Source organism: Podarcis liolepis (genome assembly GCF_965112155.1).
Source record: "Podarcis liolepis genome assembly, chromosome: W".
In the NCBI taxonomy this organism is placed as follows: Eukaryota; Metazoa; Chordata; class Lepidosauria; order Squamata; family Lacertidae; genus Podarcis; species Podarcis liolepis.
This window is the reverse complement of record NC_139568.1, coordinates 11,227,739-11,255,560: the sequence shown is the minus strand read 5'-3', so window position 1 is coordinate 11,255,560 and position 27,822 is coordinate 11,227,739. Positions and strand designations below refer to the sequence as shown.

At 44.7% G+C, this 27,822-nt stretch overlaps 1 protein-coding gene across 1 annotated transcript; it reads right to left on the bottom strand.

The window, feature by feature from the left end:
* Positions 1-11: 11 nt before the first annotated feature.
* Positions 12-27,568, bottom strand: LOC310697690 (cullin-4B). The gene is made up of 8 exons (XM_083484386.1): positions 27,399-27,568; positions 12,402-12,487; positions 11,752-11,859; positions 9,402-9,515; positions 8,463-8,568; positions 8,217-8,389; positions 2,504-2,656; positions 12-657 (listed from the first exon to the last, which is right to left on the bottom strand). Exons 1-8 carry the CDS (start codon positions 27,418-27,420, stop codon positions 562-564), a joined length of 858 nt encoding a protein of 285 aa, XP_083340512.1. The 5' UTR covers positions 27,421-27,568; the 3' UTR covers positions 12-561.
* Between the last annotated feature and the right edge of the window lie 254 nt (positions 27,569-27,822).

The following is a 27,822-nucleotide window of genomic DNA, read 5'->3' as shown; positions in this document are numbered from 1 at the left end:
GCAAAAGGGGGGAAGTCAAAATATGTTTATTATAATATTGGATTTGTAAAAACTGAAAATTATATATCTCTCAGATGAGCATGAAGCTGATGTTTATTATTCAAACTAATGTGTGAAAACACATCCAACATTTTTATACAGCAGTTAAATGTGCATGCAGTTTATGCATTTTTAAAGACCACTTTAAGAAAAGGAAAAAGTTTATATTTTACCCTTACATTGTTTCAAGATGGAAAAGGGACAATCATCATATACTTAAGAAGGGCTGCTTTAAACCAAGTGCCCAATGGTATCACAAAGACCAGATACTTCCTTACAGTTTTCTGCATATCATACCAAACATCATGCAAAGAGTTCAGCAGCATTATTCTTAAAATGTAATTTCTATTCTAAAAATGGGCATGTTAAATCCACTGAGAAAGTCCACTCTACTATGTACCCTCCTTCCCCGGTTACGTTGCTTTCATTTCCATTACTGGTAATAGAAAAGGTTTAATGGGATCAACAGACCAAGTAGAACATCAAGTGTGCAGAAAAGAAAGAAAAAGACACATTGTGTATTTATGCAATATAGTTGTACTGGTTTGGATTCTCCTTGTCTCTTTCCATGTAGTCCCTGTCAATTAGCGACTCTATTCTCTTCTTAAGGTCAGTGGGCTGTGAAAGCAATTCAGGAAGTCAGTAATGATTTTTGAATATTTTTGCATTAAAATATGTATATAATGATCATTCAGCTTTTACTTGATATCAGGCTCAACCCAATTCCTTCAAGTGGGTGTCACGGTTTGTAAACAGAAAGGGGTTAAGGGGATCATTCAGTTGTTTAGAGTGTGGTGCTGATAACACCAAAGTTGTGAGGCATCAGGCATAAGCCTGCATTTTATTAATGTTTGATCAGGACTTGTATATTAGAGAGAGCCTAAAAGATTTTCAAATGTTTCAATGCCAGGCAGAGAAAACCTTGGCCATTCTCCTAAGACAAGGGGCCCCTTTTTGATTGATAGCAGAAAGCAATTCTCAAAGTCGTAAAAGCTGAAATTACAGACTAAAAGCAGGACATTGACCCTACATGTTACAGAAGATAACAAAGGCAGAGATAAATATAATTAGGAATGGGCAAATAGTAAAATGATACCATGGGCCTCTCTTAAACCTTGAGCTGTATTTTCTAAGGCCAGAGGCAAATGGGAGAAAAAAGCATCTAGCTGGGAAGTCTTTTTAAAGCATCTAGCTGGGAAGTCTTTTTAAAGCTGTTTCTTCCTTAAACAGATAATGGGAAAAGCAGCTTGCTGAAGGGGAGGAGGCTTCTTCTGAAACTGTTTTAAACTGAGTCCTTTTCTTTCTTTCTCTCTCTACTTTAAAAAGGCCTTATTCCTTTTAAGAGGCTATCTGTGTTGTGTATTAAATATGTTGGCTTAAATGTAATTATGCAAAGGATTTAACAAATGCTAGAAGAGTTGTATTTATCCTGGAATTAAGTCAGCCACCAGTCCAGCCTCTTGCCAGACAAGAAGACGCCATCAAATGCTGTCCTGATATATTAGCTGTCAGACATTTGTTTAGAAACCTTCAAATGAAGGATATCTTTCAATGTTGATGTGAAACTCAAGATCCTTGACATATGTTTAAGATAAAAATTTAAGATTAACCATTTGTTTTAGAAGGCAATAGGGCAGGGAGGGCAAGAGGTGAGCTGGTAATTAAGATTCCTTGTTGAGACACATGTAAGATATATTACTACTTATTTGTCATTTATAGATGTAACAATATATAGCTGTTTGTCTTCCATATAAGGATAGAAGGAAATGGGTGTATCTATTGTGATTGGTTATAGCAATCAGCCAATAGGAAATCCAACCAGGCTGATTGGACAGAGGCAGCCCAAGGAGGAGCAAAGGGGGCTGGATTAAGGGAATATAAGGGCTGGCCATAATGGCAGGAGCCAGGCCAGAGCTTGGTAACCATATACCACTGTGCCTCTCATTTATTTGTCTGACAAATAAATAATTATTTTAAATTCTCTATTGCTGCGTTGAATATTTCATTCCAGCTAAGCGTTAACCACAAGCAGGGTGCTACAGTTGCAGGTTCAATTCCCCTATGAGGCAGTTGCATATTTCTGCATTGCAGAGGGTTGGACTAGATGATCCTCAGGGTACCTCCCAATTCTATGATTCCTAAGATTCACAACTCCATTCTATTTACATCACAAGTAGCTTCTTTGGATATGCACTCCACTATGTCCACAAAGTATTCCTATCCTGGAGGGCAAATTCTGACAACACACAGCATACAGGTACATGTTTTGAGTGCTTAAAATGACAGCCATCCTAATTTATTCTGTACTGGAATTCTTTATCATTGGCTGACTAAATCTTTTGAAGTTGCCTCATCGGACATTCTCAAAAACAAAACATTTTTTCACTTGAAAGTACTGTCACAATAAAAGTATCGTAGGAATAAATTACTGCCAACAAGTAAAGGAAGAACATCCATACCACACCTTTACTGGGAATTTCAGTAGGTTGTATACTTCAGACACAAGAGGATTGTGGCTCAAAGTCTTGCGCATTTTCATGATTCTCACAACTGCGGTATCAATTTGGTATTGCCGATCCTGAAATACCCTCTCTGTAGTGCTTGCTTGTTCTTCTACCTGCAGGAGCAGGAATTTGGAAAAGAAAGTATATCAGAAATTGAAAAAGCCTGTCTTTGCCATCCCTCAAGTGAATGGATTAATTTCAATCAGTAGTGTAGTGTGGGCATGGACAGGATTTTTGTTGGGGGTGGGCAGGACTTCTGTTGGGGGGGCTGAACTGACGTGATTGGTCAGTTAGCTAAGTATTTATATTGTTTTACTTGATCTGGGGGGAGATGCCCCCCCTGTGGCTATGTCCATGTAGTGTAGTTAATTTGGGTTGAGTGGATGAAATGATATTGGTGTTCTTGGGGTACTACTTCTGATAAGTAAGGCCCTCCCCTTAAAACTGTTGGGATACTGCCAGGGAGATAAAGTCCATCATGGCCCCAAGCCGTCTGCCGGACGATCCATCGATCTCCCGTAGGCACGCAGTATCATCGATTAGCGACATGAGTTTCTAGAAAATAGCCCAACATCTAGGGCTCATGCACACTCTGTCAGCAGATAATGCACAGCCAAAAGTTGAACGCAGGAGAGCATTATTTACAAGCTTTATTCAGCGTTGATCAGAACAAAGAAAGACATGACTGCCTGCGTCAGTGTCTCAGACAGAGAGAGAAACGAAAGCAATAGCAAACATAAACATCCTGTGAACAGGAAATACGCAGGCTGTGACACAAACATCCTGCTCCCTTTTAAGGTGGAACGGAAATATCCTAACATCCTCCCCCTTTCCGTGTAACCTGTAGTACCTTTGGTTCAACCCAATTGCAACCTCTGTACGTAAACCTTAAGTTGTTCTCTGTTAACAACCTTAGACAACAGATCAGCAGGAATTTCATTTGCTGGCATGTAGGACACCTGAATGAGTCCTTTCTGAATACACTCTCTTGCACGATGTAGCTTAATCTGCAAGTACTTGGTCCTTTGCTTGCAACTCTCCGAGTTCAGCAAAGCCAAACACGATCTATTGTCTTGATACACTTGTACAGGACATTTCACAGACACTCTGATGTCCTTAAACAGTTGCACCAACCATTCACAATCCATGAGTGAAAATGACAGAGCATTGAGTTCTGCCTCACAGGAACTTAGGCTCACTGTCGTTTGCTTCTTGCACAACCAGTCAAACAGGCAGTGGTTGTACATGTAGCATACTCCAGAAGTGCTTGTACCATCCGTGGTGTCACTTCCAAAACTTGCATCTGCAAAGATTTCAAGACCTCCAGTCTTCTGACTGATGAACCTCAGCCTGTAGTGCATAGTCCCTTTCAAATAGCGGGCTATGCGCTTCAGAGCTTTCCAATCCTGAACAGTAGGATTGTTGGCATGTCTGCTAAGCAGGTTACAACTTACAGCTATGTCAGGTCTTGAGCATCTAGCAATGAAATTCAACTTGCCTAGAATGCATCTGTACAGCGAAGTGTCAGAAAACACTTCAGCAGTACTGTCAACCTGGTAACCTGTCACCATCGGTGTGTCTGTTGGGTTTGCATCAACCAAATTCAACCTGGTTAACACATCAGCAATTTTCTGTGTTTGGTGTACCAGAAAATTACCTGCTTGGTCCTTCTCCACCTGCAGAGAAAGATAGTTGGATACCTCACCAAGATCCTTCATGTCAAAGTGCTCCTTCAGCTGAGCTAGGGTGCTTTGGTAGAAAGCCTGATTCTTCCAAAACATCAGAAGATCATCAACAAAACATAAACAATACAGTTTGTTTTGCCCCTCCTCCTTGACAAACACACACGGATCAGCCTTGCCCTGGTGAAAACCTAGAGAAAGCAACGTCTCAGTGAGTTTCATGTTCCAACACCTGGCACTCTGCTTGAGACCATATAAGGATTTCCGCAGTTTACAGACCATTCCTTTCTGTATCTGCATCCCGTCAGGTGGAAGCATGTACAGCTCCTCCCCCAAAACCCCGTACAAAAAAGCTGTATTAATGTCATGGTGGGAAACATGCAGTTTCTCCTTCGCAGCGATCTTGAGCATCAGCCGAATGCTCTCATATTTGACGGTGGGTCTCGTGGTAATCCTGTCCTGGTACCTGTGAAAAACCTCTGGCAACCAATCTGGCTTTGTGTCTGACAACCTTGCCATTCTGGTCTGTCTTGGCCTTGAAGACCCATTTGCTGCCAACCAGTCTCATCCCTGGGACTACCGGTACCAGTTCCCAAGTTTGGTTCCTGTTCAAGGAATCAACTTCAGCTTTCATGGCATTAAGCCAAGGTCCAGCATCTTTCGAGGCTAACTCCTGAACCTCTTTGAAGCTTGAAGGTTCCCACACCTTCTCTGAGCTACTAAGAACAGCAGTTGCTGTCTTAGCAAACTCATCAGCAAATCTCTTTGGAGGTCTGCCCTTTGTGGCTCTCTCAGATCTGCGTACTAGACGCAAGTCTTCTGGACTCATCTCCTCTTTCTTAGGAGAAAAGTGACCAATGGTGAACAGTGGTTCTTCCAGTTCATTGTCAGACGGGAAGCCCAAAGCAGGACATGAGCACAACAGCCCTCTACCATTCAGAGCCCTCTACTGGTATTCAGAGGCATACTGCCTATGCTACTGGAAGTAGTACATAGTTCTCATGCCATTGACAGTAGCCACTGGCAACCTTAGCCTCCATAAATTTTCTAATCCCCTTTTAAAGCCATCCAACTTGGTGACTTACCATTACATTGAGCGTTTTACAGTTTTATGACCATTATACCTTTTTAATGCTGTACTGTTTAATTGTAAGCTGTCTTGAAAAGAAATTTCATTTAAAAGCAAGATTAAAAAAGATTTCCATAAAAGAAAGTCATTTTGGGGTCAATGGAAAGGCTACACATTTTACAATGTGTAAGGTCAGATCACTTCCTGGTGCAACTGGACATCTCAGAGACTCTTCCCCTCTGCAGGGAGGTGGAACCTATTCGGATGTTCCGCCCCCGCCACTTAATGGATCCAAATAGCTTCCAGACAGTGGTAGGGGATGTTTTATCCCATGTTGATGGCCTTTCAGCTGATTTCCTAGTGACCTGCTGGAATGCAGAGTTAACCAGGGCTATTGACTGTCTGGTTCCGAAGCGCCCTCTCCGATTGCATGGAGCCCGGACAGCCCTGTTGTTTCCCACAGAGCTGAGGGTGATAAAACAATCATTCAGACGGCTAGAGTACCGGTGGCGGAAAACTCATTCTGAATCAGACCGGACACAGGTTAGAGCTCAACACTGAGCCTACCAAGTGGTGATGGTGACGGCGAATAGGACCTTCTTCACCTCCTCTATTGAATCTGCAGAAAACAGCAGCAGGAGACTCTTTCAGGTGGTTCACAGTCTAATGAAACCACCTTCGTCATCGGGCCAGGTAGGGAACCCAGGATCTCCTGCAATGCTTTTGCAAAGTTTTTTGCAGATAAAGTCGCTCAGATTCGGAAGGAGGCAGACTCCACCATGGAAGCAGGGCCGAGGTGGGAGAGTGCTGGAGTCCTGTCTAGTCATATTATATGGGAACAATTCCAATCTGTTACCTCCAAGGATGTGGACAGGCTGCTTGGACGACTGAAACCAACCACCTGTCTTCTTGATCCTTGCCCATCCTGGCTCATAAAAGCAAGCCAGGAAGGGCTGGGCGATGGGCTCTGCGGGGTGGTGAATGCTTCCCTCTGCGAGGGAGCCTTCCCAGACCCGCTGAAAGAGGTGGCCATTAAACCACTTCTTAAAAAAATATCTTTAGGCCCGGCCAATATGGCCAACTATTGCCTAGTCTCAAATCTTCCATTCTTGGGCAAGGTGATTGAGCGGGTGGTCGCTAAACAACTCCAGGCACGCCTGGAAGAAGCGGACCATTTGGATCCCTTCCAGTCGAGATTCAGGCCTCATCATGGGACTGAAGCTGCCTGGGTCACTCTGGTTGAGGATCTCCTGTGGGCTAGGGACAAAGTTGAAAGCTGTTTCCTAGTTCTGCTGGATCTCTCAACAGCCTTTGATACCATCGACCATAACATCCTTCTGGACCATCTAGAGGGGCTGGGAGCAGTGGTTCTGCTCCTTTCTCCTGGGCCGTGTCCAGAAAGTGGTGTTGCGGGATGAGTGATCAGACCCCTGGGCTCTCACTTGTGGGGTGCCTCAGGGTTCCATCCTCTCCCCCATGCTTTTTAATATCTATATGAAGCTGCGGGGAGAGATCATCAGGGGGTTTGGGCTGGGTGTTCATCAGTACACAGATGATACCCAGCTCTACCTCTCTTTCAAATCAGAACCAGTGAAGGCGGTGAAGGTTCTGTGTGAGTGCCTGGAGGCGGTTGGAGGATGGATAGCGGCTAACAGATTGAGGATGAATCCTGAAAAGAAAGAAGTACTGTTTTGGGGGGACAGGGGGCGGGTGGGTGTGGGGGACTCCCTGGTCCTGAATGGGGTGACTGTGCCCCTGAAATACCAGGTACACAGCCTGGGAGTCATTTTGGACTCACAGCTGTCCATGGAGGTGCAGGTCAATTCTGTGTCCAGGGCAATTGTCTACCAGCTCCATCTGGTATGCAGGCTGAGACCCTACCTGCCCACAGACTGTCTCGCCAGAGTGGTGCATGCTCTGGTTATCTCCCACTTGGACTACTACAATGCACTCTACGTGGGGCTACCTTTGAAGGTGACTCGAAAACTGCAATTAATCCAGAATGCGGCAGCTAGACTGGTGACTGGGTGTGGTCGCCGGGACCATATAACACCGTTCCTGAGAGACCTGCATTGGATCCCAGTACATTTCCGAGCACAATTCAAAGTGCTGATGCTGACCTTTAAAGCCCTAAACGGTCTCAGCCCAGTATACGTTTTTCCTTCTGCAGTGTTGGATGGCAGGTTGAGAGGAGTTCCCTACCAGGACAGACTTTGCTCGTGTGCCCAAGACATCAGTTCTATAAAACATATTTTGCTGCACTGTGCGAAATACAAGCAATCCAGGGCTGAATTGATATTACCCTTGCTGGTACCTTTCCCGGGAAAATCAGAGGCTCACTATGTCAGGTTCCTATTGGAAGACCGGACATACGCTAGAACATTAGCAGTGGCAAAGTTTTTATCGGTGGTTGCAAGAACCAATGATCCCTAACTTTAAGTCTGAACAAAATGCTTGTTTAACCTGGAGGTAGGCTGTCTGAATTGTGTATTGCTTTGTAATGATTTGTTGGGTCTCTGGACTGTAATAAAGATTGATTGATTGATTGACAACAATAAGCTACAGCTAACAAGTCACCCAGCATGCAACTCCTAGCCATAAAAACCTGAACCACTAAGCATGCAATGTAAATAGATACTTAACCAAAAGCTAGGGAAATAAAAATCTAATTTAATGTATAAAACAGCTCACGTTTCTTATAATGAGACAAGTACAAGTGTCTTGATGTCCCAATCTCAGGAAGAGAGGTTTTTGTAACCCATGCCCCTGGCATATAAAATGGCTCAGGATGACTCAAGCAGTATAAATTGAAAACTGGAGCCAAAATAATTGCCACTGAATTGCTTCTGGGTGATTCAGAGCACTGCCCAGGCACTCAGAAAATATACGACAGTAATCTGAAGGGGAAAAAGAACCAGAGACCGTTTCTTTCATCTGGATCTGATTGATTTTTATCCTGAATAGCTTATGTCTGAAGTCATCATTGCAAATAAATTTGTCACCATCTTCCACATCTTTGCCTCTGGGGCTTTTTGTTAGCACTCTGGCCTTGCCGCAGGCTAATGACTGGAGGGTTCGTCGAAGGTCTCCATCCTCTAAAACAGAAAGAGATAGTTTAGTTTTTTAGCCACTAGCACTCAGAAGCCACAAGGAACATCCAATACGGACCTATTCCAGTAGCTTGTTTTATCTCCTCTAAACTGAATTCTTCACCTTCGTTAAACATAAGCAGCACTAAAGTCTGGAACAATGAGACCTGTAGCTCTTTTTTGCCCTGTCAGGAACAAAAAAAGGTGATAAAAACACTTCTGCATTTACTTATAAAATGTAAATAATTTGTTTAACAATAGTTCTAGATCCATGCACAGGGAGGTCCTACACTTTGCAGTTATTTAACATTCATTCCATATAAAAGGAAATAATATCCATATGATAGCTGTGTTATCTTTATAGCAGAGTGCTATGTTTAATCATGTTTGCCTTTTTAAACTACAGTTAAGAACTATATCTGAAACACTTCAACCACAGTTTAGCATTGGCCATGAATTTAACCAATGTTAAATCTACATTGAGCAAACCCTTGTTAGGACAGTTTCCCTGATTCTCTAGCCAATCTGTTTGCAAAGTGATAAACAGATCTTTCTGGTGTTTCCCTATTTCCAAGACCAATTCAAAGTGCTGTTTTTAAAGCCTTATACAACTTGGATGTAAATACAAGTCCATGGTCACCCAGCAAAAAGGAATATTTTTTGCAAATATATTTATGTAAGCCAATACAAATGGGCCCCTATTTACACCTGAAATTGGATAATTTTGATGGAACATGGAAAGTATTGTTCTTGGGGTGGATGGTTCATGAAAGGATGGAAGTTTCATGAAAGGATGGATGTTTCATGCAAATGATAGCACAGGATGTTGGTGGCAGAACTGATGAAGAAACAAAATCAAATGAAATGAAATAAAGTAAGAACAATTCACAAAAGCTGAACAAAACCTAGAGACCAATATTTTAAAATGGGAATGACCACTTAAAAATCCCTGCTACATTCCACATCTACTAAATGGCTTCAACAAGTGATTAACAGTATACCAGAAAGCAAACAGTACCTCTTTAAATTCTGCTTTGAGTACGCAGTGTCCTAATGCTGATTGCCACTGTAGTTTCCTGCCACTGTGCTTTCCTAGATAAAATGTCTTGTATATCTCCTGCAGTTTTATCATCTAAAGAGAAGAGAGATATGAGCTTCAAGTACAGGGTTGCCATATTTCAAAAAAGGTTTGCTGAATTTTGTTCGGCAAAATTTCCCCATGTGCCATTTTTACACCTGAAAACCAGGACATGTCAGGAAGTTTCCTGACGTATGGCAAGTAAAAATAATCAACTAGTACAGTCTTATCTATGCTGAGCCATTAAAGGCTTTATAGGTCAAAATCAGCACTTTGAATTGGGTCCGGAAGCTATTTGGAAGCCAGTGCAGTCAGGCCAGGATTGGTGTGAGATGATCAAACCGTCTTGTCACAGTGAGCAACCTGACTTTATTTTAAAAAGTCACCTTTATCCCAAATTGTTTTTTAACCATTTTTTTAAAAAGTACAATACGTTTTAATCTTTTTCTATAGTGTTGCAACTACAAAGGGAGAGGCCCACAAATTACTTACTTAAACTATTTAACTTAAGTAATTCTCCCCAAATATCAAACCCAAAGGCTGATGCCAGAGGTTTCTTGGCAATTTGCCTAAGTTTTCCAATTATTAGATAAAGAAGTTTTAATTTTAATCAGTAGTATATAGCAGTGGTTTTCAACCAGCGTGCCGTGGCACCCTGGGGTGCCTTAAATGATGGTCAAGGGTTCGTGTAACGGGCAACACTGGCCTCTCTCCCTCTTTCTTCCCCTGTCTCCTCTGATGACCTCTCGTGTCTTTGCCTCCGAAATGCTTGCACAGTTGTTTGTTGCAGTAGCCCTGGCTACAAGCAACTGGTGCCTCTGGGGCTGACCAGGGGATGTTGGTTGCCAGAAGCTGAGGCAACCTTGGAATAAACAAGCAAGTGGGTGAGGGAGCCCAGCCAGCCAGTCCACCAGGCCCTGCTGTTGGGAATGGACAGACAAGTGTGAGGCCGGGCAGGTAGGCAGGCACCGTGCTAGCCTTTCTTGTACTTGCTGTGTGCAAGGCCTACCAGGGAGCGGAGTGCCCAGTGCTGAAGGGGAGCCTTTCCACCATGCAGGCCCAGCAGCATCCACTGCTGCCACCCAAGGTAAGGTGCTGTCCTCAAGTTCATCTTTGGCCAGTCTCTGTTGGGCTACTAAGGCTGGGAGCATCCTCTTCCCAAGCCCCTGTGGCAGTGTGAGGAAGCACCTCTCTTTGGGGGGGGGGGCTCAAAGACCAGGGGCAGAAGCAGTGGTTGCCCAGACGACTCCCAAGAAGAAGGGAGAGGAGAGGAGGCTGAGTGAACACTCCACAAGGGAGGGTGTTGGGAAAAGAGTGAGAGGTTGTTTGCTCTGCAGGCAAGGGGCGACATAACTCGGCTCTTGAGCCCCACAGGGGTGCCGCAGGAAGTATGCAGTGTTAGGGAATCATTCTGGCAGAAACAAGTAGACAGTTTCTAAAATGTTCCAGGTTTCCTTTATATATGGGAGTGGCACTCTGAGCTTAATTAGCATCAGCTGGAAGTGCCAATATGAAGAAAACCACACCGCTTCGTTTTTGCAGATGCCTGATGGCAGATGTCTGACAGAAGAGTAAAGGTAAAGGTAAAGGGACCCCTGACTGTTAGGTCCCATCGCGGATGACTCTGGGATTGCAGCGCTCATCTTGCTTTATTGGCCGAGGGAGCCGGCGTACAGCTTCCGGGTCATGTGGCCAGCATGACTAAGCCGCTTCTGGTGAACCGGAGCAGCGCACAGAAACGCCGTTTACCTTCCCGCCGGAGCGGTACCTATTTATCTACTTGCACTTGGACGTGCTTTCGAACTGCTAGGTTGGCAGGAGCAGGGACCGAGCAACAGGAGCTCACCCCATCGTGGGGATTCGAACCACCGACCTTCTGATCGGCAAGCCCTAGGCTCAGTGCTTTAGACCACAGCACCTGCCTGTAAAATCTGCTGAAGGACTGTTCCTGTAATTTACGGCGTGTGGGAGATAAGAGAGCATTTGTTTGAAAGTGTGCTGTTAATTGCAGTTTATTTTAACAGTCGAAAATATATTTGCTACCGTAATGTTTCCACAGAGTTTGTGAGTCATCTTTAAAACAACTTCTGTTATTGTCCACTGCTTCTGGGAAGATTAAGATTGCTCTGCTAAACAGTTTAAAGAGGTTTTACCTAAAAGTGTGTGGATGGTAACCTCTAATGGTTAAGGGAGCCATGGACTCAAAAAGGTTGAAAACCTCTGGTCATCAGTATCAAACAAGAGTAATAAAAAGTTATTCCATTTTGGATGTGTTGTCCAGCTATCTTACCTCTGATGACAGGTGGACCTCCATAGGCACGTAGGTTGGCCAATAGCCCATAGTCAATATATTCACTGTGAGTTCAATGTTACCAGGTACATTCTGATTTTGCATATACTACAGCAGAATCAAAGTGACAGAATAACCATATGAAACTACAACAAGTTAAAGGCACTGTTAACTGCACACCTCACATTAAATCAGTATTTGGATTCTGTCCTCCCTCCAAGGAGCTTAGGGTAGCATAAATCAAATCCCCACCTTTAATCCTTACAACCACCCTTAGATTAGCTGAGAGATGGAAACTGGGCCAAGGTCACCCTGTGAGTTTCTGAGTTTGGGGAAATTCAAACCCAGGTTTCTCCAGCCAGATTTCCTTATCTAGTGCTCCACCATTCCACCCAATAACAAAGAGCTATAAGAGCATTACCAATTTGGCATACAGAAAGCTAAGCACATTTTTGGAACTAACATGAGGGGTAGCTAGCCCTGTTGTGAGGAAGAAGGAAAATGGAATATTTGCAATGTCTTTTTCAGATGTAACTGCACATGCTTAATTTATTTTGCCAAAATACCCAAAACTTAATCCAATTAAAGGATAACCCAGAAGCCAAAATACACCCAGAAAGAAATATTGATGCCAGGTTTTGTACCCATACCTGCTTAAACTGTATCATGATGTCTTTAGAAAGCTCCATGTCTTTAAACATTCCTTCAAGTTTGCTTGTGAAAGCAGCTCCACATTCTATAAAATGATAGTTGTATTGAAATTGCAGTTAGATATTTTGTCATTGTCAACAAAAGATTTAAAGTGCATCAATAACCAGATAGCAGAGAGGTATTTCCTGTTTCAGATAAAGGTAAAGATTACAACAGTATTGCAATTCTGCTCAGGAGTGGCTGGCTTGGTGGGCAGCTGTTGCAAATTGGTTCTGTTGGTGTGCCCTTGCTGCCCTGTCCTGGTAAAGCAGCAGTGATGCTGCTGCTGGAAGGCAAACTCTGTGGTAGCCAGTGGCGTAGCAAGGTCAGATGGTACCCGGTGTGAAAAATTTCTTGTCATCCCCCCCCCCCATTAAAATTATTAAAAGAAGGAAAAATAAGATACAGTCGCAAGTGTTATTTTCTGGTTTATTTACTTAACACTGTGAACATAAGCACTTAAAAACTTTTTTTCGCAATGGGAATTTCTTATGAATGAAATTGTTTACTTAATTTTGCAGATTTGGCTTAACGTATGATGATCACAATGAATCAAGGAACTAAAAAATGTAACAAAAATAAATTCAGCACGGCACTTATAAGCTTCAGTAATGATGCACAACTAACTCAACAGAATGACATGGGGTGACTGACCAGCATGGCAGTGGATAGGATTGGTTGCGGGTTGGGTGATGATGAGTTACTGGTTGTTTACGTCTCGCTCAAGTATAAACTGTAGAGACAGACTGCGGTGAATCGGTAGAAAGAAACACCCACTCCCCTTCCTCATCCATATGCTCTCCACTATACAACATCAAGTTCAGCCGCGTTTCATTGCATTTGTTGACTAAACTAAAAAGTTTCAATACGTATTATGTTGACTTGTTGAGGTTAATTAATTGTCAGACGAAGTTATTAAACTTATTTTAAATAATTTTTTTCAAAAAAGTGTTGTGAGGCCCCCCCAATTTTTTTATTTTAAAAACACATACTTTTGCCATTTTTGTCACCCCCTCAGTGATGACACCCGGGGTGGCCCACCCCCCCTTCCTATGCAACTGGTGGCAGCACCTTGGCAAACCAGTTGCTCTTCATTTATACTGAAGACTCTTTTAAAAAGAATGTGGGCCAAATTCTTAAATTGCTATCTATCCAGTTCAACACCTAAAAAAGTAGCTACATGCAAGCTATGCATGTTTAAAAAGTGGCCTGCACTGCATTAAAATATTCACACACTGATTTTGCTATGGCACTTGCAGTTTATTGTGTTAAGGCACTTGCAGTTTATTGCTTACTTTAGATCAGAGGTTCCCAAACTTATTTGGCCTACTGCCCCATTTTCAAGAAAAAAATTATTCAGCGCCCACCTGAAAATCTGCCTTCTTTAAGCGAACAAAAAGAAAGATGCAGTGACAAATTTGCATTCTTTTATGTATCTATATTTCTACCTACATCCTACAACCTAGTAAAGAAGGATAATTTTAAAATAAAAATTATAAATAATATCAAAAAAAATTCTAATGAGAAGAATGAACTGTTATTGGTTTCAGAACTCACAGGGTTAAAGAGTTCTGTGTGACGTCTCTTTCCTGAGGCGTGGACAAACACTTACGGGAGGGGTTTGACTCCGAGTGTTTCAGTTTGCCTCTGGGACGCTATGCGAGAGGGAGAAAATGGGCGAGCTTTCGCCAGGCTGATTTATGATGTTATTCTACTTGATTAAAAGGCTAAGAAGATAAGGAATGCCTTGTGTCTGTTCTGAATTTATTACCCACATGCTGCAATTGTTTCTATCTGCTGCGATTGCTCTGCTAACAGCCAGGGAGGCAGAGGACTTTTGGATTGGCACGAACAGTCTGCAAGCTGCGCAGGGGGAAGCGTGCTGGACTCCATGTTTGTTTTTCTTGGCACTCATGGCACTTTGGGCCTCTCGGCTGCCATATGAACCTGGTGTGCTGCTATCAATTTACAGTGGTGCCTTGCAAGACAAAATTAATCCGTTCCGCGAGTCTCTTCGTCTAGCGGTTTTTTCGTCTTGCGAAGCAACCCTATTAGCGGCTTAGCAGATTAGCGCTATTAGCGGTTTTGTTGTTGTTGTTGTTTAGTCGTTTAGTCGTGTCCGACTCTTCGTGACCCCATGGACCAGAGCACGCCAGGCACTTCTGTCCTCCACTGCCTCCCGCAGTTTGGTCAGACTCACGTTTGTAGCTTCGAGAACACCATCCAACCATCTCATTCTCTGTCGTCCCCTTCTCCTTGTGCCCTCCATCTTTCCCAACATCAGGGTCTTTTCCAGGGAGTCTTCTCTTTTCATGAGGTGGCCAAAGTATTGGAGCCTCAGCTTTACGATCTGTCCTTCCAGTGAGCGCTCAGGGCTGATTTCCTTCAGAATGGAGAGGTTTGATCTTCTTGGGACTCTCAAGAGTCTCCTCCAGCACCATAATTCAAAAGCATCAATTCTTCGGCGATCAGCCTTCTTTATGGTCCAGCTCTCACTTCCATACATCACTACTGAGAAAACCATGGCTTTTACTATACGGACCTTTGTTGGCAAGGTGATGTCTCTGCTTTTTAAGATGCTGTCTAGGTTTGCCATCGCCTTTCTCCCAAGGAGCAGGCGTCTTTTAATTTCGTGACTGCTGTCACCATCTGCACTGATCATGGAGGCCAAGAAAGTAAAATCTCTCACTGCCTCCATTTCTTCCCCATCTATTTGCCAGGAGGTGATGGGACCAGTGGCCATGATCTTTGTTTTTTTGATGTTGAGCTTCAGACCATATTTTGCACTCTCCTCTTTTACCCTCATTAAAAGGTTCTTTAATTCCTCTTCACTTTCTGCCATCAAGGTTGTGTCATCTGCATATCTGAGGTTGTTGATATTTCTTCCGGCAATCTTAATTCCGGCTTGGGATTCCTCCAGCCCAGCCTTTCGCATGATGAATTCTGCATATAAGTTAAATAAGCAGGGAGACAATATACAGCCTTGCCGTACTCCTTTCCCAATTTGGAACCAATCAGTTGTTCCATATCCAGTTCTAACTGTAGCTTCTTGTCCCACATAGAGATTTCGCAGGAGACAGATGAGGTGATCAGGCACTCCCATTTCTTTAAGAACTTGCCATAGTTTGCTGTGGTCAACACAGTCAAAGGCTTTTGCATAGTCAATGAAGCAGAAGTAGATGTCTTTCTGGAACTCTCTAGCTTTCTCCATAATCCAGCACATGTTTGCAATTTGGTCTCTGGTTCCTCTGCCTCTTCTAAATCCAGCTTGCACATCTGGGAATTCTCGGTCCACATACTGCTTGAGCCTTCCTTGTAGAATTTTAAGCATAACCTTGCTAGCATGTGAAATGAGTGAAATTGTGCGGTAGTTGGAGCATTCTTTGGCACTGGCTTTCTTTGGGATTGGGATGAATACTGATCTTCTCCAATCCTCTGGCCACTGCTGAGTTTTCCAAACTTGCTGGCATATTGAGTGTAGCACCTTAACAGCATCATCTTTTAAAATTTTAAATAGTTCAGCTGGAATACCATCACTTCCACTGGCCTTGTTATTTGCAGTGCTTTCTAAGGCCCATTTGACTTCACTCTCCAGGATGTATGGCTCAAGGTCAGCAACCACACTACCTGGGGTGTACGAGACATCCATATCTTTCTGGTATAATTCCTCTGTGTATTCTTGCCACCTCTTCTTGATGTCTTCTGCTTCAGTTAGATCTTTACCACTTTTGTCCTTTATTATGGTAATCTTTGTACGAAATGTTCCTTTCATATTTCCGATTTTCTTGAACAGATCTCTGGTTCTTCCCATTCTGTTGCTTTCCTCTATTTCTTTGCATTGCTCATTTAAGAAGGCCTTCTTGTCTCTCCTTGCTATTCTTTGGAAATCTGCATTCAATTTCCTGTATCTTTCTCTATCTCCCTCGCATTTTGCTTGCCTTCTCTCCCCTGCTATTTGTAAGGCCTCGTTGGACAGCCACTTTGCTTTCTTGCATTTCTTTTTCATTGGGATGGTTTTAGTTGCTGCCTCCTGTATAATGTTGCGAGCCTCCATCCATAGTTCTTCAGGCACTCTGTCCAGCAAATCTAAATCCTTAAACCTGTTCCTCACTTCCACTGTGTATTCATAAGGGATTTGGTTTAGATTGTATCTTACCTGTCCAGTGGTTTTTCCTACTTTCTTCAGTTTAAGCTTGAATAAGGAGCTGATGATCTGAGCCACAGTCAGCTCCAGGTCTTCTTTTTGCTGACTGTATAGAGCTTCTCCATCTTTGGCTGCAGAGAATATAATCAATCTGATTTCGATGTTGCCCATCTGGGGATGTCCATGTGTAGAGTCGTCTCTTGTGTTGTTGGAAAAGCGTGTTTGTGATGACCAGCTTGTTCTCTTGACAGAACTCTATTAGCCTTTGCCCTGCTTCGTTTTGATCTCCAAGGCCAAACTTGCCAGTTGTTCCTTTTATCTCTTGATTCCCTACTTTAGCATTCCAATCCCCTATAATGAGCAGAACATCCTTCTTTGGTGTCACTTCTATAAGGTCTTGTAAGTCTTCATAGAATTGGTCAATTTCAGTTTCTTCAGCACCAGTAGTTGGTGCATAAACTTGGATTACTGTGATGTTAAAAGGTCTGCCTTGGATTCGTATCGAGATCACAGGTTAGAGCTCAACGTCGAGCCTACCAAGTGGCGATAGCGACGGCGAAGAAGAATTTCTTCACCGCCTCTATTGCATCTGCAGAAAACAGCAGCAGGAGACTTTTTCAGGTGGTTCACAATTTAGCGGAACCACCTGCAACATCGGGGCCACATGTTCTCCTGCAATGATTTTGCAAAGTTTTTTGCAGATAAAATCGCTCAGATTCGGGAAGCAGTAGACTCCACCGTGGGAGCAGGGCCGGGGCGGGAGAGTGCTAGAGTTCTGTCTAGTCAAGTTGAGTGGGATCAATTCCAATCTGTTACCTCCGAGGATGTGGACAGGCTGCTTGGACGAGTGAAACCAACCACCTGTCTCCTGGATCCTTGACCATCCTGGCTTATAAAAGCTAGCCGGGAAGGACTGGGCAATGGGCTTCGTGGGGTGGTGAATGCTTCCCTCCGTGAGGGAGCCTTCCCAGACCCGCTGAAAGAGGCGGTTATTAAACCGCTTCTTAAAAAAACATCTTTGGATGCGGCCACGATGGCCAACTATCGCCCAGTCTCAAATCTTCCATTCCTGGGCAAGGTGATTGAGCGAGCGGTTGCCGAACAACTCCAGGCACGCCTGGAAGAAGCAGACCATTTGGATCCCTTCCAGTCGGGATTCAGGCCTCATCATGGGACTGAAACTGCCTTGGTCGCACTGGTTGATGATCTCCGGCGGGCTAGGGACAAAGGTGAGAGCTGTTTCCTAGTTCTGCTGGATCTCTCAGCGGCGTTTGATACCATCGACCATAGCATCCTTCTGGACCGTCTTGAGGGGCTGGGAGCTGGGGGCACTGTTATACAGTGGTTCCGCTCCTTCCTCCTGGGCCGTGTCCAGAAAGTGGTGGGGGGGGATGAGTGTTCAGACCCCTGGGCTCTCACTTGTGGGGTGCCTCAGGGTTCTGTCCTCTCCCCCATGCTTTTCAACATTTACATGCGGCCGCTGGGAGAGATCATCAGGAGGTTTGGGCTGGGTGTTCATCAGTATGCGGATGATACCCAGCTCTACCTCTCTTTTAAATCAGAACCAGTGAAGGCGGTGAAGGTCCTGTGTGAGTGTCTGGAGGCGGTTGGAGGATGGATGGCGGTTAACAGATTGAGGTTGAATCCTGACAAGACAGAAGTACTGTTTTTGGGGGACAGGAGGCGGGCAGGTGTGGAGGATTCCCTGGTCCTGAATGGGGTAACTGTGCCCCTGAAGGACCAGGTGCGCAGCCTGGGAGTCATTTTGGACTCACAGCTGTCCATGGAGGCACAGGTCAAATCTGTGTCCAGGGCAGCTGTTTACCAGCTCCATCTGGTACGTAGGCTGAGACCCTATCTGCCTGCGGACTGTCTCGCCAGAGTGGTGCATGCTCTGGTTATCTCCCGCTTGGAGTACTGCAATGCACTCTACGTGGGGCTACCTTTGAAGGTGACTCGGAAACTACAACTAATCCAGAATGCGGCAGCTAGACTGGTGACTGGGAGCGGCCGCCGAGACCATATAACACCGGTCTTGAAAGACCTGCATTGGCTCCCAGTACGTTTCCGAGCACAATTCAAAGTGTTGGTGCTGACCTTTAAAGCCCTAAACGGCCTCGGTCCAGTATACCTGAAGGAGCGTCTCCACCCCCATCATTCTGCCCGGACACTGAGGTCCAGTGCCGAGGGCCTTCTGGCGGTTCCCTCATTGCGAGAAGCAAAGCTACAGGGAACCAGGCAGAGGGCCTTCTCGGTAGTGGCGCCCGCCCTGTGGAACGCCCTTCCAGCAGATGTCAAAGCGATAAACAACTACCTGACATTCAGGAGACATCTTAAGGCAGCCCTGTTCAGGGAAGTTTTTAACGTGTGATATTTTATTGTATTTTTGGTTTTTATGGAAGCCGCCCAGAGTGGCTGGGGAGGCCCAGCCAGATGGGCGGGGTATAAATAATAAATTATTAATTATTATTATTATTATTATTATTATTATTATTATTATTATTATTATTATCATTATCATTCTATCATTTTGAGACTGCATCCCAGTACAGCTTTCGCCACTCTTTTGTTGACTATGAGGGCCACTCCATTTCTCTTACGGGTTTCTTGCCCACAGTAGTAGATATGATAGTCATCCGAACTGAATTCGCCCATTCCCGTCCATTTTAGCTCACTGATGCCCAGGATGTCAATATTTATTCTTGCCATCTCATTTTTGACCACATCCAACTTACCCAGGTTCATGGTTCTTACATTCCAGGTTCCTATGCAATATTTTTCTTTACAGCATTGGACTTTCCTTTCGCTTCCATGCATATCCACAACTGAGCGTCCTTTCGGCTTTGGCCCAGCCGCTTCATCAGCTCTGGATCTACTTGTACTTGTCCTCCGCTCTTCCCCAGTAGCATGTTGGACACCTTCCGACCTGAGGGGCTCATCTTCCAGCGTCATAACTTTTATATGCCTGTTGTCTTTGTCCATGGAGTTTTCTTGGCAGGGATACTGGAGTGGCTTGCCAGTTCCTACTCCAGGTGGATCACGTTTGGTCAAAACTCTCCACTATGACCTGTTCATCTTGGGTGCCCTGCTCGGCGTAGTTCATAGCTTCTCTGAGTTCTTCAAGCCCCTTCGCCACGGCAAGGCAGTGATCCATGAAGGGGATTTAGCGGTTTAGCGGCTATTAAAGGCTTAGCGGCTATTAAAGGCTTAGCGGATTAGCGGCTAAAAGGCTATTAGCGGCTTAGCGGCTTAGAAAAAGGGGGGGGAAGCGGAAAAAAATCGGAACACTCGCAAGACGTTTTCGTCTTGCAAAGCAAGCCCATAGGGAAAATCGTCTTGCGAAGCAGCTCAAAAACGGAAAACCCTTTCGTCTAGCGGGTTTTCCGTCTTGCGAGGCATTCGTCTTGCGGGGCACCACTGTATTAACGTTTGGCTCTATTTTTGTCAGCAGGATTCTTAAATCACCACAATTAGCTATTTGGGGGCAGGTTCTGTTTTCAGTTAACAGATTTGTGACCGCACTGAACCCACATTCCACTAAATATGATGAAGGAAATATTGGCAAAACCTATTTGGTGTTTCACAACTTTCTGACTAGTTGCAGGACCTTAGCCAGACCTAGCAGAGTACACGCAGAATCCACAGAAGCAATTGGCAACTTGGCTGCAGACAGGATAGACGAAGCAGGAACCAGGAATTTGTATTTAGGTGTTTATTATATACAGTGGACTATTTACAGGAACAGAACACGGATCTTATGCTAGCTCTCTCTGACACGACTGACAACTCCTACACTCACTGACACACTGAACCACTCAACTCCAAACTCTGAACTAACAGTTAGTAGGCCATTAATTATCACTCCCTTGAGAGAGCTTGACCAATCAGGGAGCGGTCTCCATGTCTCTGTTATTACCAGGCAGACTTACTCCTTCAGATTGCCTTCTGGCTGTCTGCCAAACCTTAATTGACTCTGTGTGAGTAGCTGCATGTACACAGTTTCCCAACAGGAAATGCTATAGTATTGTACAGGGGAGGAGTTGACACTGTCCCACAACAGCGCCTGACCTGGCGGTAAGCGTCATTACACAACAAAGGAAACATGTACAAATGGTTTTTCCATTTTTTTTCTTCTCTTCTTTCCTTATGCTTCCACTGCCCCCTTATTTTTATTCCACACACCCCAATTGCACCTGAGGCTACTACCGCCCATCCTGAATCGTTCCAGTGCCCCCCAGGGGAGGTATTGACCACTTTGGGAAACACTGCTTTAGATGAAGTAAATACAGATATATTTCTAAGCCACTTCATGCATCCAGTGAAGTAAGTTGTAGCCTATGAAAGCTCATGTGACAATAAGTTTGCTAACTGCCACACAAATTTATTGTCTTTATGTCAGTACAACCTAGGAAATCTAAAAGTGCCATTACAGAACCATGGTATTCTGAAAGGCGAAGTTTGAGGAGGTAAAACTCAAAACAGTGGATAGTTTACCAGCCTAAGCCTGGGATTCAAACAGGGGCATACCATGGGTTGCTGGCACCCAGGGCAGGTAAAGTGTCCTGGTGGACTGGGCAGCTGGGGTGGAGGCCACATTGGCATTGGCGGCTGCCCTGCTACTTCCCTCCTTCCTTCCCACCTTGTCCCACCCCACCCCAGAGGCACCTTGTGGCCATTGAATGGAGCTGCTGCCTGGACAATGAGGCAGCTGAAGCCCCTCGCAAAAGAGGGGGAAGTAAGCAGGGAGGCGTTAGTTTCAGGGGTCCCTCACACCTATATTAAGTCTCTAATTGGGAATGTCTACACAGGTAGGACTTGAATGCACTCATTCAGTGCATTTAGTCTCTGTAAGAGTGTAAGCTAACTAGGAGGGGATGTTTTATCCCGTGTTGATGGCCTTTCAGCTGATTCCCTGGTGACCCGCTGGAATGCAGAGTTAACCAGGGCTTTTGACTGTCTGGCTCCGAAGCGCCCTCTCCAATTGCATGGAGCCCAGAGAGCCCTGTTATTTCCCCCGGAGCTGAGGGCAATGAAACAATCATTGAGAGGGCTAGAGCACCGGTGGCGGAAAACTCATTCTGAATCGGACCGGACACAGGTTAGAGCTCAATGTTGAGCCTACCAAGTGGCAATGGCGACGACGAAGAAGACTTTCTTCATCGCCTCTATTGAATCTGCAGAAAACAGCAGCAGGGGACTCTTTCAGGTGGTTCACAGTCTAATGGAACCACCTTCGTCATCGGGCCAGGTAGGGAACCCAGGATCTCCTGCAATGCTTTTGCAAAGTTTTTTGCAGATAAAGTCGCTCAGATTCGGAAGGAGGTAGACTCCACCGTGGAAGCAGGGCCGAGGTGGGAGAGTGCTGGAATCCTGTCTAGTCATATTATATGGGATCAGTTCCAATCTGTTACCTCCGAGGATGTGGACAGGCTGCTTGGAAGACTGAAACCAACCACCTGTCTTCTTGATCCTTGCCCATCCTGGCTCATAAAAGTAAGCCGGGAAGGGCTGTGCGATGGGCTCTGCGGGGTGGTGAATGCTTCCCTCTGCGAGACCCACTCAAAGAGGTGGTCATTAAACCGCTTCTTAAAAAAGCATCTTTAGGGCCGGCCAATATGGCCAACGATCGCTCAGTCTCAAATCTTCCATTCTTGGGCAAGGTGACTAAGTGGGTGGTTGCTGAACAACTCCAAGCATGCCTGGAGGATTCAGACCATTTGGATCCCTTCCAATCGGGATTCAGGCCTCACCATGGGATGGACTTCATTACAGACTTACCAGCCTCAAGGAAACAGACAGTAATATGGGTGGTGGTAGACTTGTTTACTAAAATGGCGCACTTCATGCTGTGCCAGAAGCTGCTATCGGCCCAAGAAACAGCGCAGATGTTTGCAAAACATGTGTTTAAGCTGCACGGGTTGCCGTTGAGAGTGATTTTGGAAAAGGGGGCACAATTTACCTCGCAGTTTTGGAGGAAGTTAATGCAGCTTTTGGACGTAGAGGTGTGCTTGACCTCGGCTAGGCACCCACAAACCAATGGCGAGTCAGAGAGAACCAGCGCTACGTTGCAACAATACCTTCGTTGCTTTGTGAAATATCAGCAAGAAGACTGGGTAGACAAGTTGAGACTGGCAGAGTTCAAGTACAGTAACACAGTAAATACGTCTACCCAGCAGACTCTATTTATGGCAAACCATGGAAGACACCCAAGAGCATTTCCAGAGCCATGAAGCAACTTGTCGGTGCCAGCAGCGGAACAGTTCATGGAGGAAATGCAGGCTCTACAGGAACTGCTGAGGGAGAAACTAGACGCGGCTAAGGCCGTGTACAAGAATAATGCTGATGAACATAGGCAGCAGGGGGAGGAGATCGAAGTGGGGGATAAGGTGTGGATGTTAGCTAAAGACTTGCCAACTAAGGGGAGGTGGAGGAAGCTAGAGCCAAGAAGGCTGCGGCCATTTCAAGTGGTAGAGCAGGTAAATCCTGTATCGTTCAAACTTAAATTGCCTGCCTCAATGAAGATACACCCTGTATTCCATAGGACTCTCCTGTCACCATTTGTTCCTGCACACCAGTACCAGAAACTTAAGCAGGCACCTCCACCTCCAGTCATGGAAAGGTTATGCTGCTGAAAATTCCTGGGTACGAAGCCAGGATTTGCATGCCCCTGACTTGCAGAGGCAGTTCCACCGTAGGTACCCCCACAAACCCAAACACAGAGGGTGCAGGGAGGAGGCCGAACCCAGTGAGGAAGAAGCTGAGGAGAGTGAAGAATGGTGGGAACCTGCATCAAGAGAGCCCTCCATGGCAGGCAATGAAGCAGAGGAGGAGGAAGGGGGGCTTAGAGGAGGGGGTGATATCAGAGAAGCGGCTATTCTGACAGGCAGAGAAGAGTCAGAGGGAGAAGAATCAGAGAGCAGTAGGAATCTGCTTTCTTCACACACAGAGAGTAAGGGAAGCTTATCTCTCCCAGGAATGCAGCCTGGCAGCTCTATTAATAGAACAGAGCAGAAAGAACAGGACACAACAGAGGGGGAGGAAGAGATCGAGGGGGTAGAGACTGCAAGAACCCGTAGATTGAGTCATTTAGTAGAAAGGCGCATGTCAGGGAAAAGGAGGAAGTGGAGGCTTTCCTGTGTTGGCCAGAAAAGGAAGCCAAATCCAGCAACTGACTCAACAGGCAAGGAATGATTAATGGAGCTCCGACCGGGAGTTATTTTAATTGACCAATAAATCTGAAATAATTAACTGTCAGAGGTTGCGTCATGTGTGAGAGAGACATCAAACCTGACACTGCAATGCGCTCTACGTGGGGCTACCTTTGAAGGTGACCCAGAAAGTGCAATTAATCCAGAATGCAGCAGCTAGACTGGTGACTGGGTGTGGCCGCCGGGACCATATAACACCATTCCTGAGAGACCTGCATTGGCTCCCAGTATGTTTCTGAGCACAATTCAAAGTGTTGATGCTGACCTTTAAAGCCCTAAACGGCCTCCGTCCTGTATACCTGAAGGAGCATCTCCACCCCCATCGTTCTGCCCGGACACTGAGGTCCAGCGCCGAGGGCCTTCTGGCGGTTCCCTCACTGCAAGAAGCAAAGCTTCAGGGAACCAGGCAGAGGGCCTTCTTGATAGTGGCGCCTGCCCTGTGGAACACCCTCTCATCAAATGTCAAGGAAATAAGCAACTATTTTACTTTTAAAATACATCTGAAGGCAACCCTGTTTAGGGAAGTTTTTAATGTTTAATGCTGTAATGTGTTTTTAATATTCGGTTGGGAGCTGCCCACAGTGGCAGGGGAAACCCAGCCAGATGGTTGGGGTATAAATAATAAACTTATTATTAATTTATTATTAATTTATTATTAATTTTATTATTATTATTATTATTATTATTATTATTATTATTATTATTATTATTATTATTATTATTATTATTATTATTATTATTTATCATCATCATCATCCCTTCAGTTCTTTCTGATAGGCCAGAATTGCAAAGTCAACACAGGTGGAAGAGTCCACATGACGGAAGGGGACACAAAACTCTGCAACACAGACACTTTTTTCTGGTAGTACATTTTTAAGGTGCCATGCCTAGGCAATGGATTCTTTCTTGCAGGGGGTTGGACTACAGGACCTTTGGATGCCTTCCAAAACTACAATTCTATAATTCTATCTTCTTCTTAGGAAATACAGTAACAATCCTTCATATGCAAAGCTATCATTTTTAAAACACTTTCTACAATATGGATGTATTGGAAACCCACTCTGATTTCTAAAGAAAGAAACATCTTGAGTTTCTGCACATTTTGATATATTAGGCTAGAGGAGTGGTGTTGATGTTGGAGAGAACATAAAATAGACAGCAAGCAATACATTAGAAAAAACACAAAAAACGTTACCAACAAAGGGAGATTGGCAAAACAAGCTGTGTATCTGAAATTGGCTGTGGAAATTAGACAACAACCAAACCAAAAACTTAAAAAAGAGTGGGAAAGTGTAAAAAAATATTTGGCATAACATTGTTCTCAAATCAAACCCTTGATGTGTTTCAAATAAATTTCACAAAGTCAAAATGCAGATAAACAAGTTATTTATTATGTATTAAAAAGACAATAAAGGTAAACAACACAATTGAAAGGAAAAATAAGATAGAAAAAGCTGCAGTGAGGTGGTGGGTAGTCACGGGTGAATAAATACAGTGGTGCCCCGCAAGACGAATGCCTCGCAAGACGAAAAACTGGCTAGACGAAAGAGTTTTTCGTTTTTTGAGTCGTTCCGCAAGACGAATTTCCCTATGGGCTTGCTTCGCAAGACGAAACGTCTTGCGAGTTTGTTTCCTTTTTCTTAAAGCCCCTAAGCCCCTAAGCCGTTAATAGCCGCTAGGCCGTTAATAGCCACTAATAGCCGCTAAGCTGCTAATAGCCGTGCTTCGCAAGACGAAAAAACTGCAAGACGAAGAGACTCACGGAACGGATTAATTTCGTCTTGCGAGGCACCACTGTATGGATATTGTTTGGTTTACTTATGTATACAGTATATGTTAAATTATGGATTGGAATATGTAAATAATTAACAAAGGAAAATTTAGTAAAAAGCATTTTAAGAAAACACCCAAAAAAAACCCTGCAACCCTTCCATACTGTTGAGGTTCCTTTAATTGCTGTTAAGTAAACTCTGGTGCATGTGCTTCCCTTATCTTGCACCTGCAAGTCTTATGATTAGTGTTTGAAAGTCACTGTGACCTGACAACAGGCCAAGGGTGTGGTCATTCTTGAGTATATTGAGAGGGGGCTGTACACTGCCTGTTTGCTTTGGTGCAAGGAAGCTCTGCCAGATTGATACTGAACTCTGTGCTGTATGTATGCTGTGAGTTGTACTTCTTTGCATTTGAAGCCTGTACTTTATGTATATAGTGTATATAGTAAAAAGGTAAAGGGGACCCCTGACCATTAGGTCCAGTCATGGCCGACTCTGGGGTTGCGGCGCTCATCTTGCTTTATTGGCCGAGGGAGCGGCGTACAGCTTCCGGGTCATGTGGCCAGCATGACTAAGCCGCTTCTGGCGAACCGGAGCAGCACATGAAACGCCGTTTACCTTCCCGCCAGAGCAGTACCTATTTATCTACTTGCACTTGGACGTGCTTTTGAACTGCTAGGTTGGCAGGAGCAGGGACCGAGCAACAGGAGCTCACCCCGCTGCGGGGATTCGAACTGCCAACCTTCTGATCGGCAAGTCCTAGGCTCTGTGGTTTAACCCACAGCACCACCCGCCTCCCTTAGTGTATATAGGAAACTGCCTTAATGCTTTGGATCCGTCAGTAAAGGACTGAACTGACTGAAAAGCCTCAAAGCCTTGAAATAAAAAGCCAGGAAGCTCCCTCCCCACCTCAACACTGTGATCTTTTAACTCTTTATTTTACATTAGAAATGGAGATAAGTATGTGGAGGGTGGGTGAGGATTTCTAGATAATGGAGAAACTACTGAGGAACTTGCGAGCCCGTTTTGTGGGAGAGCTGGCTATTCCTTTTCCTTGATAATAAATGGGTGATGGTGGCAGTGGCAGGTGAGAGGAAGAAGAGAAGGACCTGGAGTTTTGTAGATTTGTAGAATTGGAAGGAACCAAGAGCCCTTCAACGATTCTCTCTCCCTACACACACACTGCATTGCCAAAGCAACCAGCAGACTGAGACGGGGTCAGGAAAGACTATGGGAACGGACAAAGTGTGGGCTGCACAGATTGCAGAAGCTCCTTTTCCCTGCTTCCTCTATGCTGCTGCCAACCCAGGCTGCCTGCCTCCCCTCTGCTCCAACAGCTCCTTTGCAAGCACAGGGAAGCTGTGGCAGCCTCTGCAGCAGCAGCCACTCTTCCTTCTCTTCCCTCCGTGCCTCTTCTTCGTCATCCATTTGCTACCCACACACCACCATGCAGTGGCCTTCCTCTGGCCCAGGCAGCCCCTCCATCCTCCTCCATTGTCCCCCTCTCATTTCCTTCAAGACCCCAGCCCTGCACTGGGTGGGCTCACCAGCAGCCAAACAAGAAGCAACTGCCCTTGCAGCGCAGCACAAGGCTGGCGTGAGGATGCAGCAGGTGTCCCTCCAAAAATGTGCCTCTAAAAAAGTGCACCTGGGGCCACAGCGACGGTAGCTCCGCCCATGCTGCAAATAACTTTTAATGTAAATAGCATAAAGTATGCACATCATAATATGTAAATAATATTCAAGTGTCTTATCCTTTACAAACACAGGTTGGGGAGCTGCTATGACAGTGAACATAAAAAAAATTACAGAGGACTAAACCAAGCAACTTACCATGTTTGACCTTGGAAAGCATAGATTTTTCAGCATCTACTGATGCACTTTTGCCTACCAATAACCGCTTTGCTAGATCTTTTTTGTAAAATGGCTCAAAAACATCCTTTCCTGTAGAAGACAAGTTTATTTAAAGCTCAGTTTGAAGTCTACATTACAACTGTCTCTCTTTAAATCTATGCCTTGAACAGAAGTTAAGGGAATACATTATTTTTGGAGGAGAATAGCCTGTGGCAACAGGTGAGAAGGTTTTCAGATGTCAAGATACCAAACAACCAGTGGACAGCTTGTGGATTATTTAGTATTACCTGCTGCTAAGCGAGAAATCTAGTTTTTATTTTCTGCTGGTCAAGGGCAATATTGAAGCAGAAGTTCACGTCAATCTTTAATAAGACAGCAAATTCTAAAGTCTTCCTTCTGACCT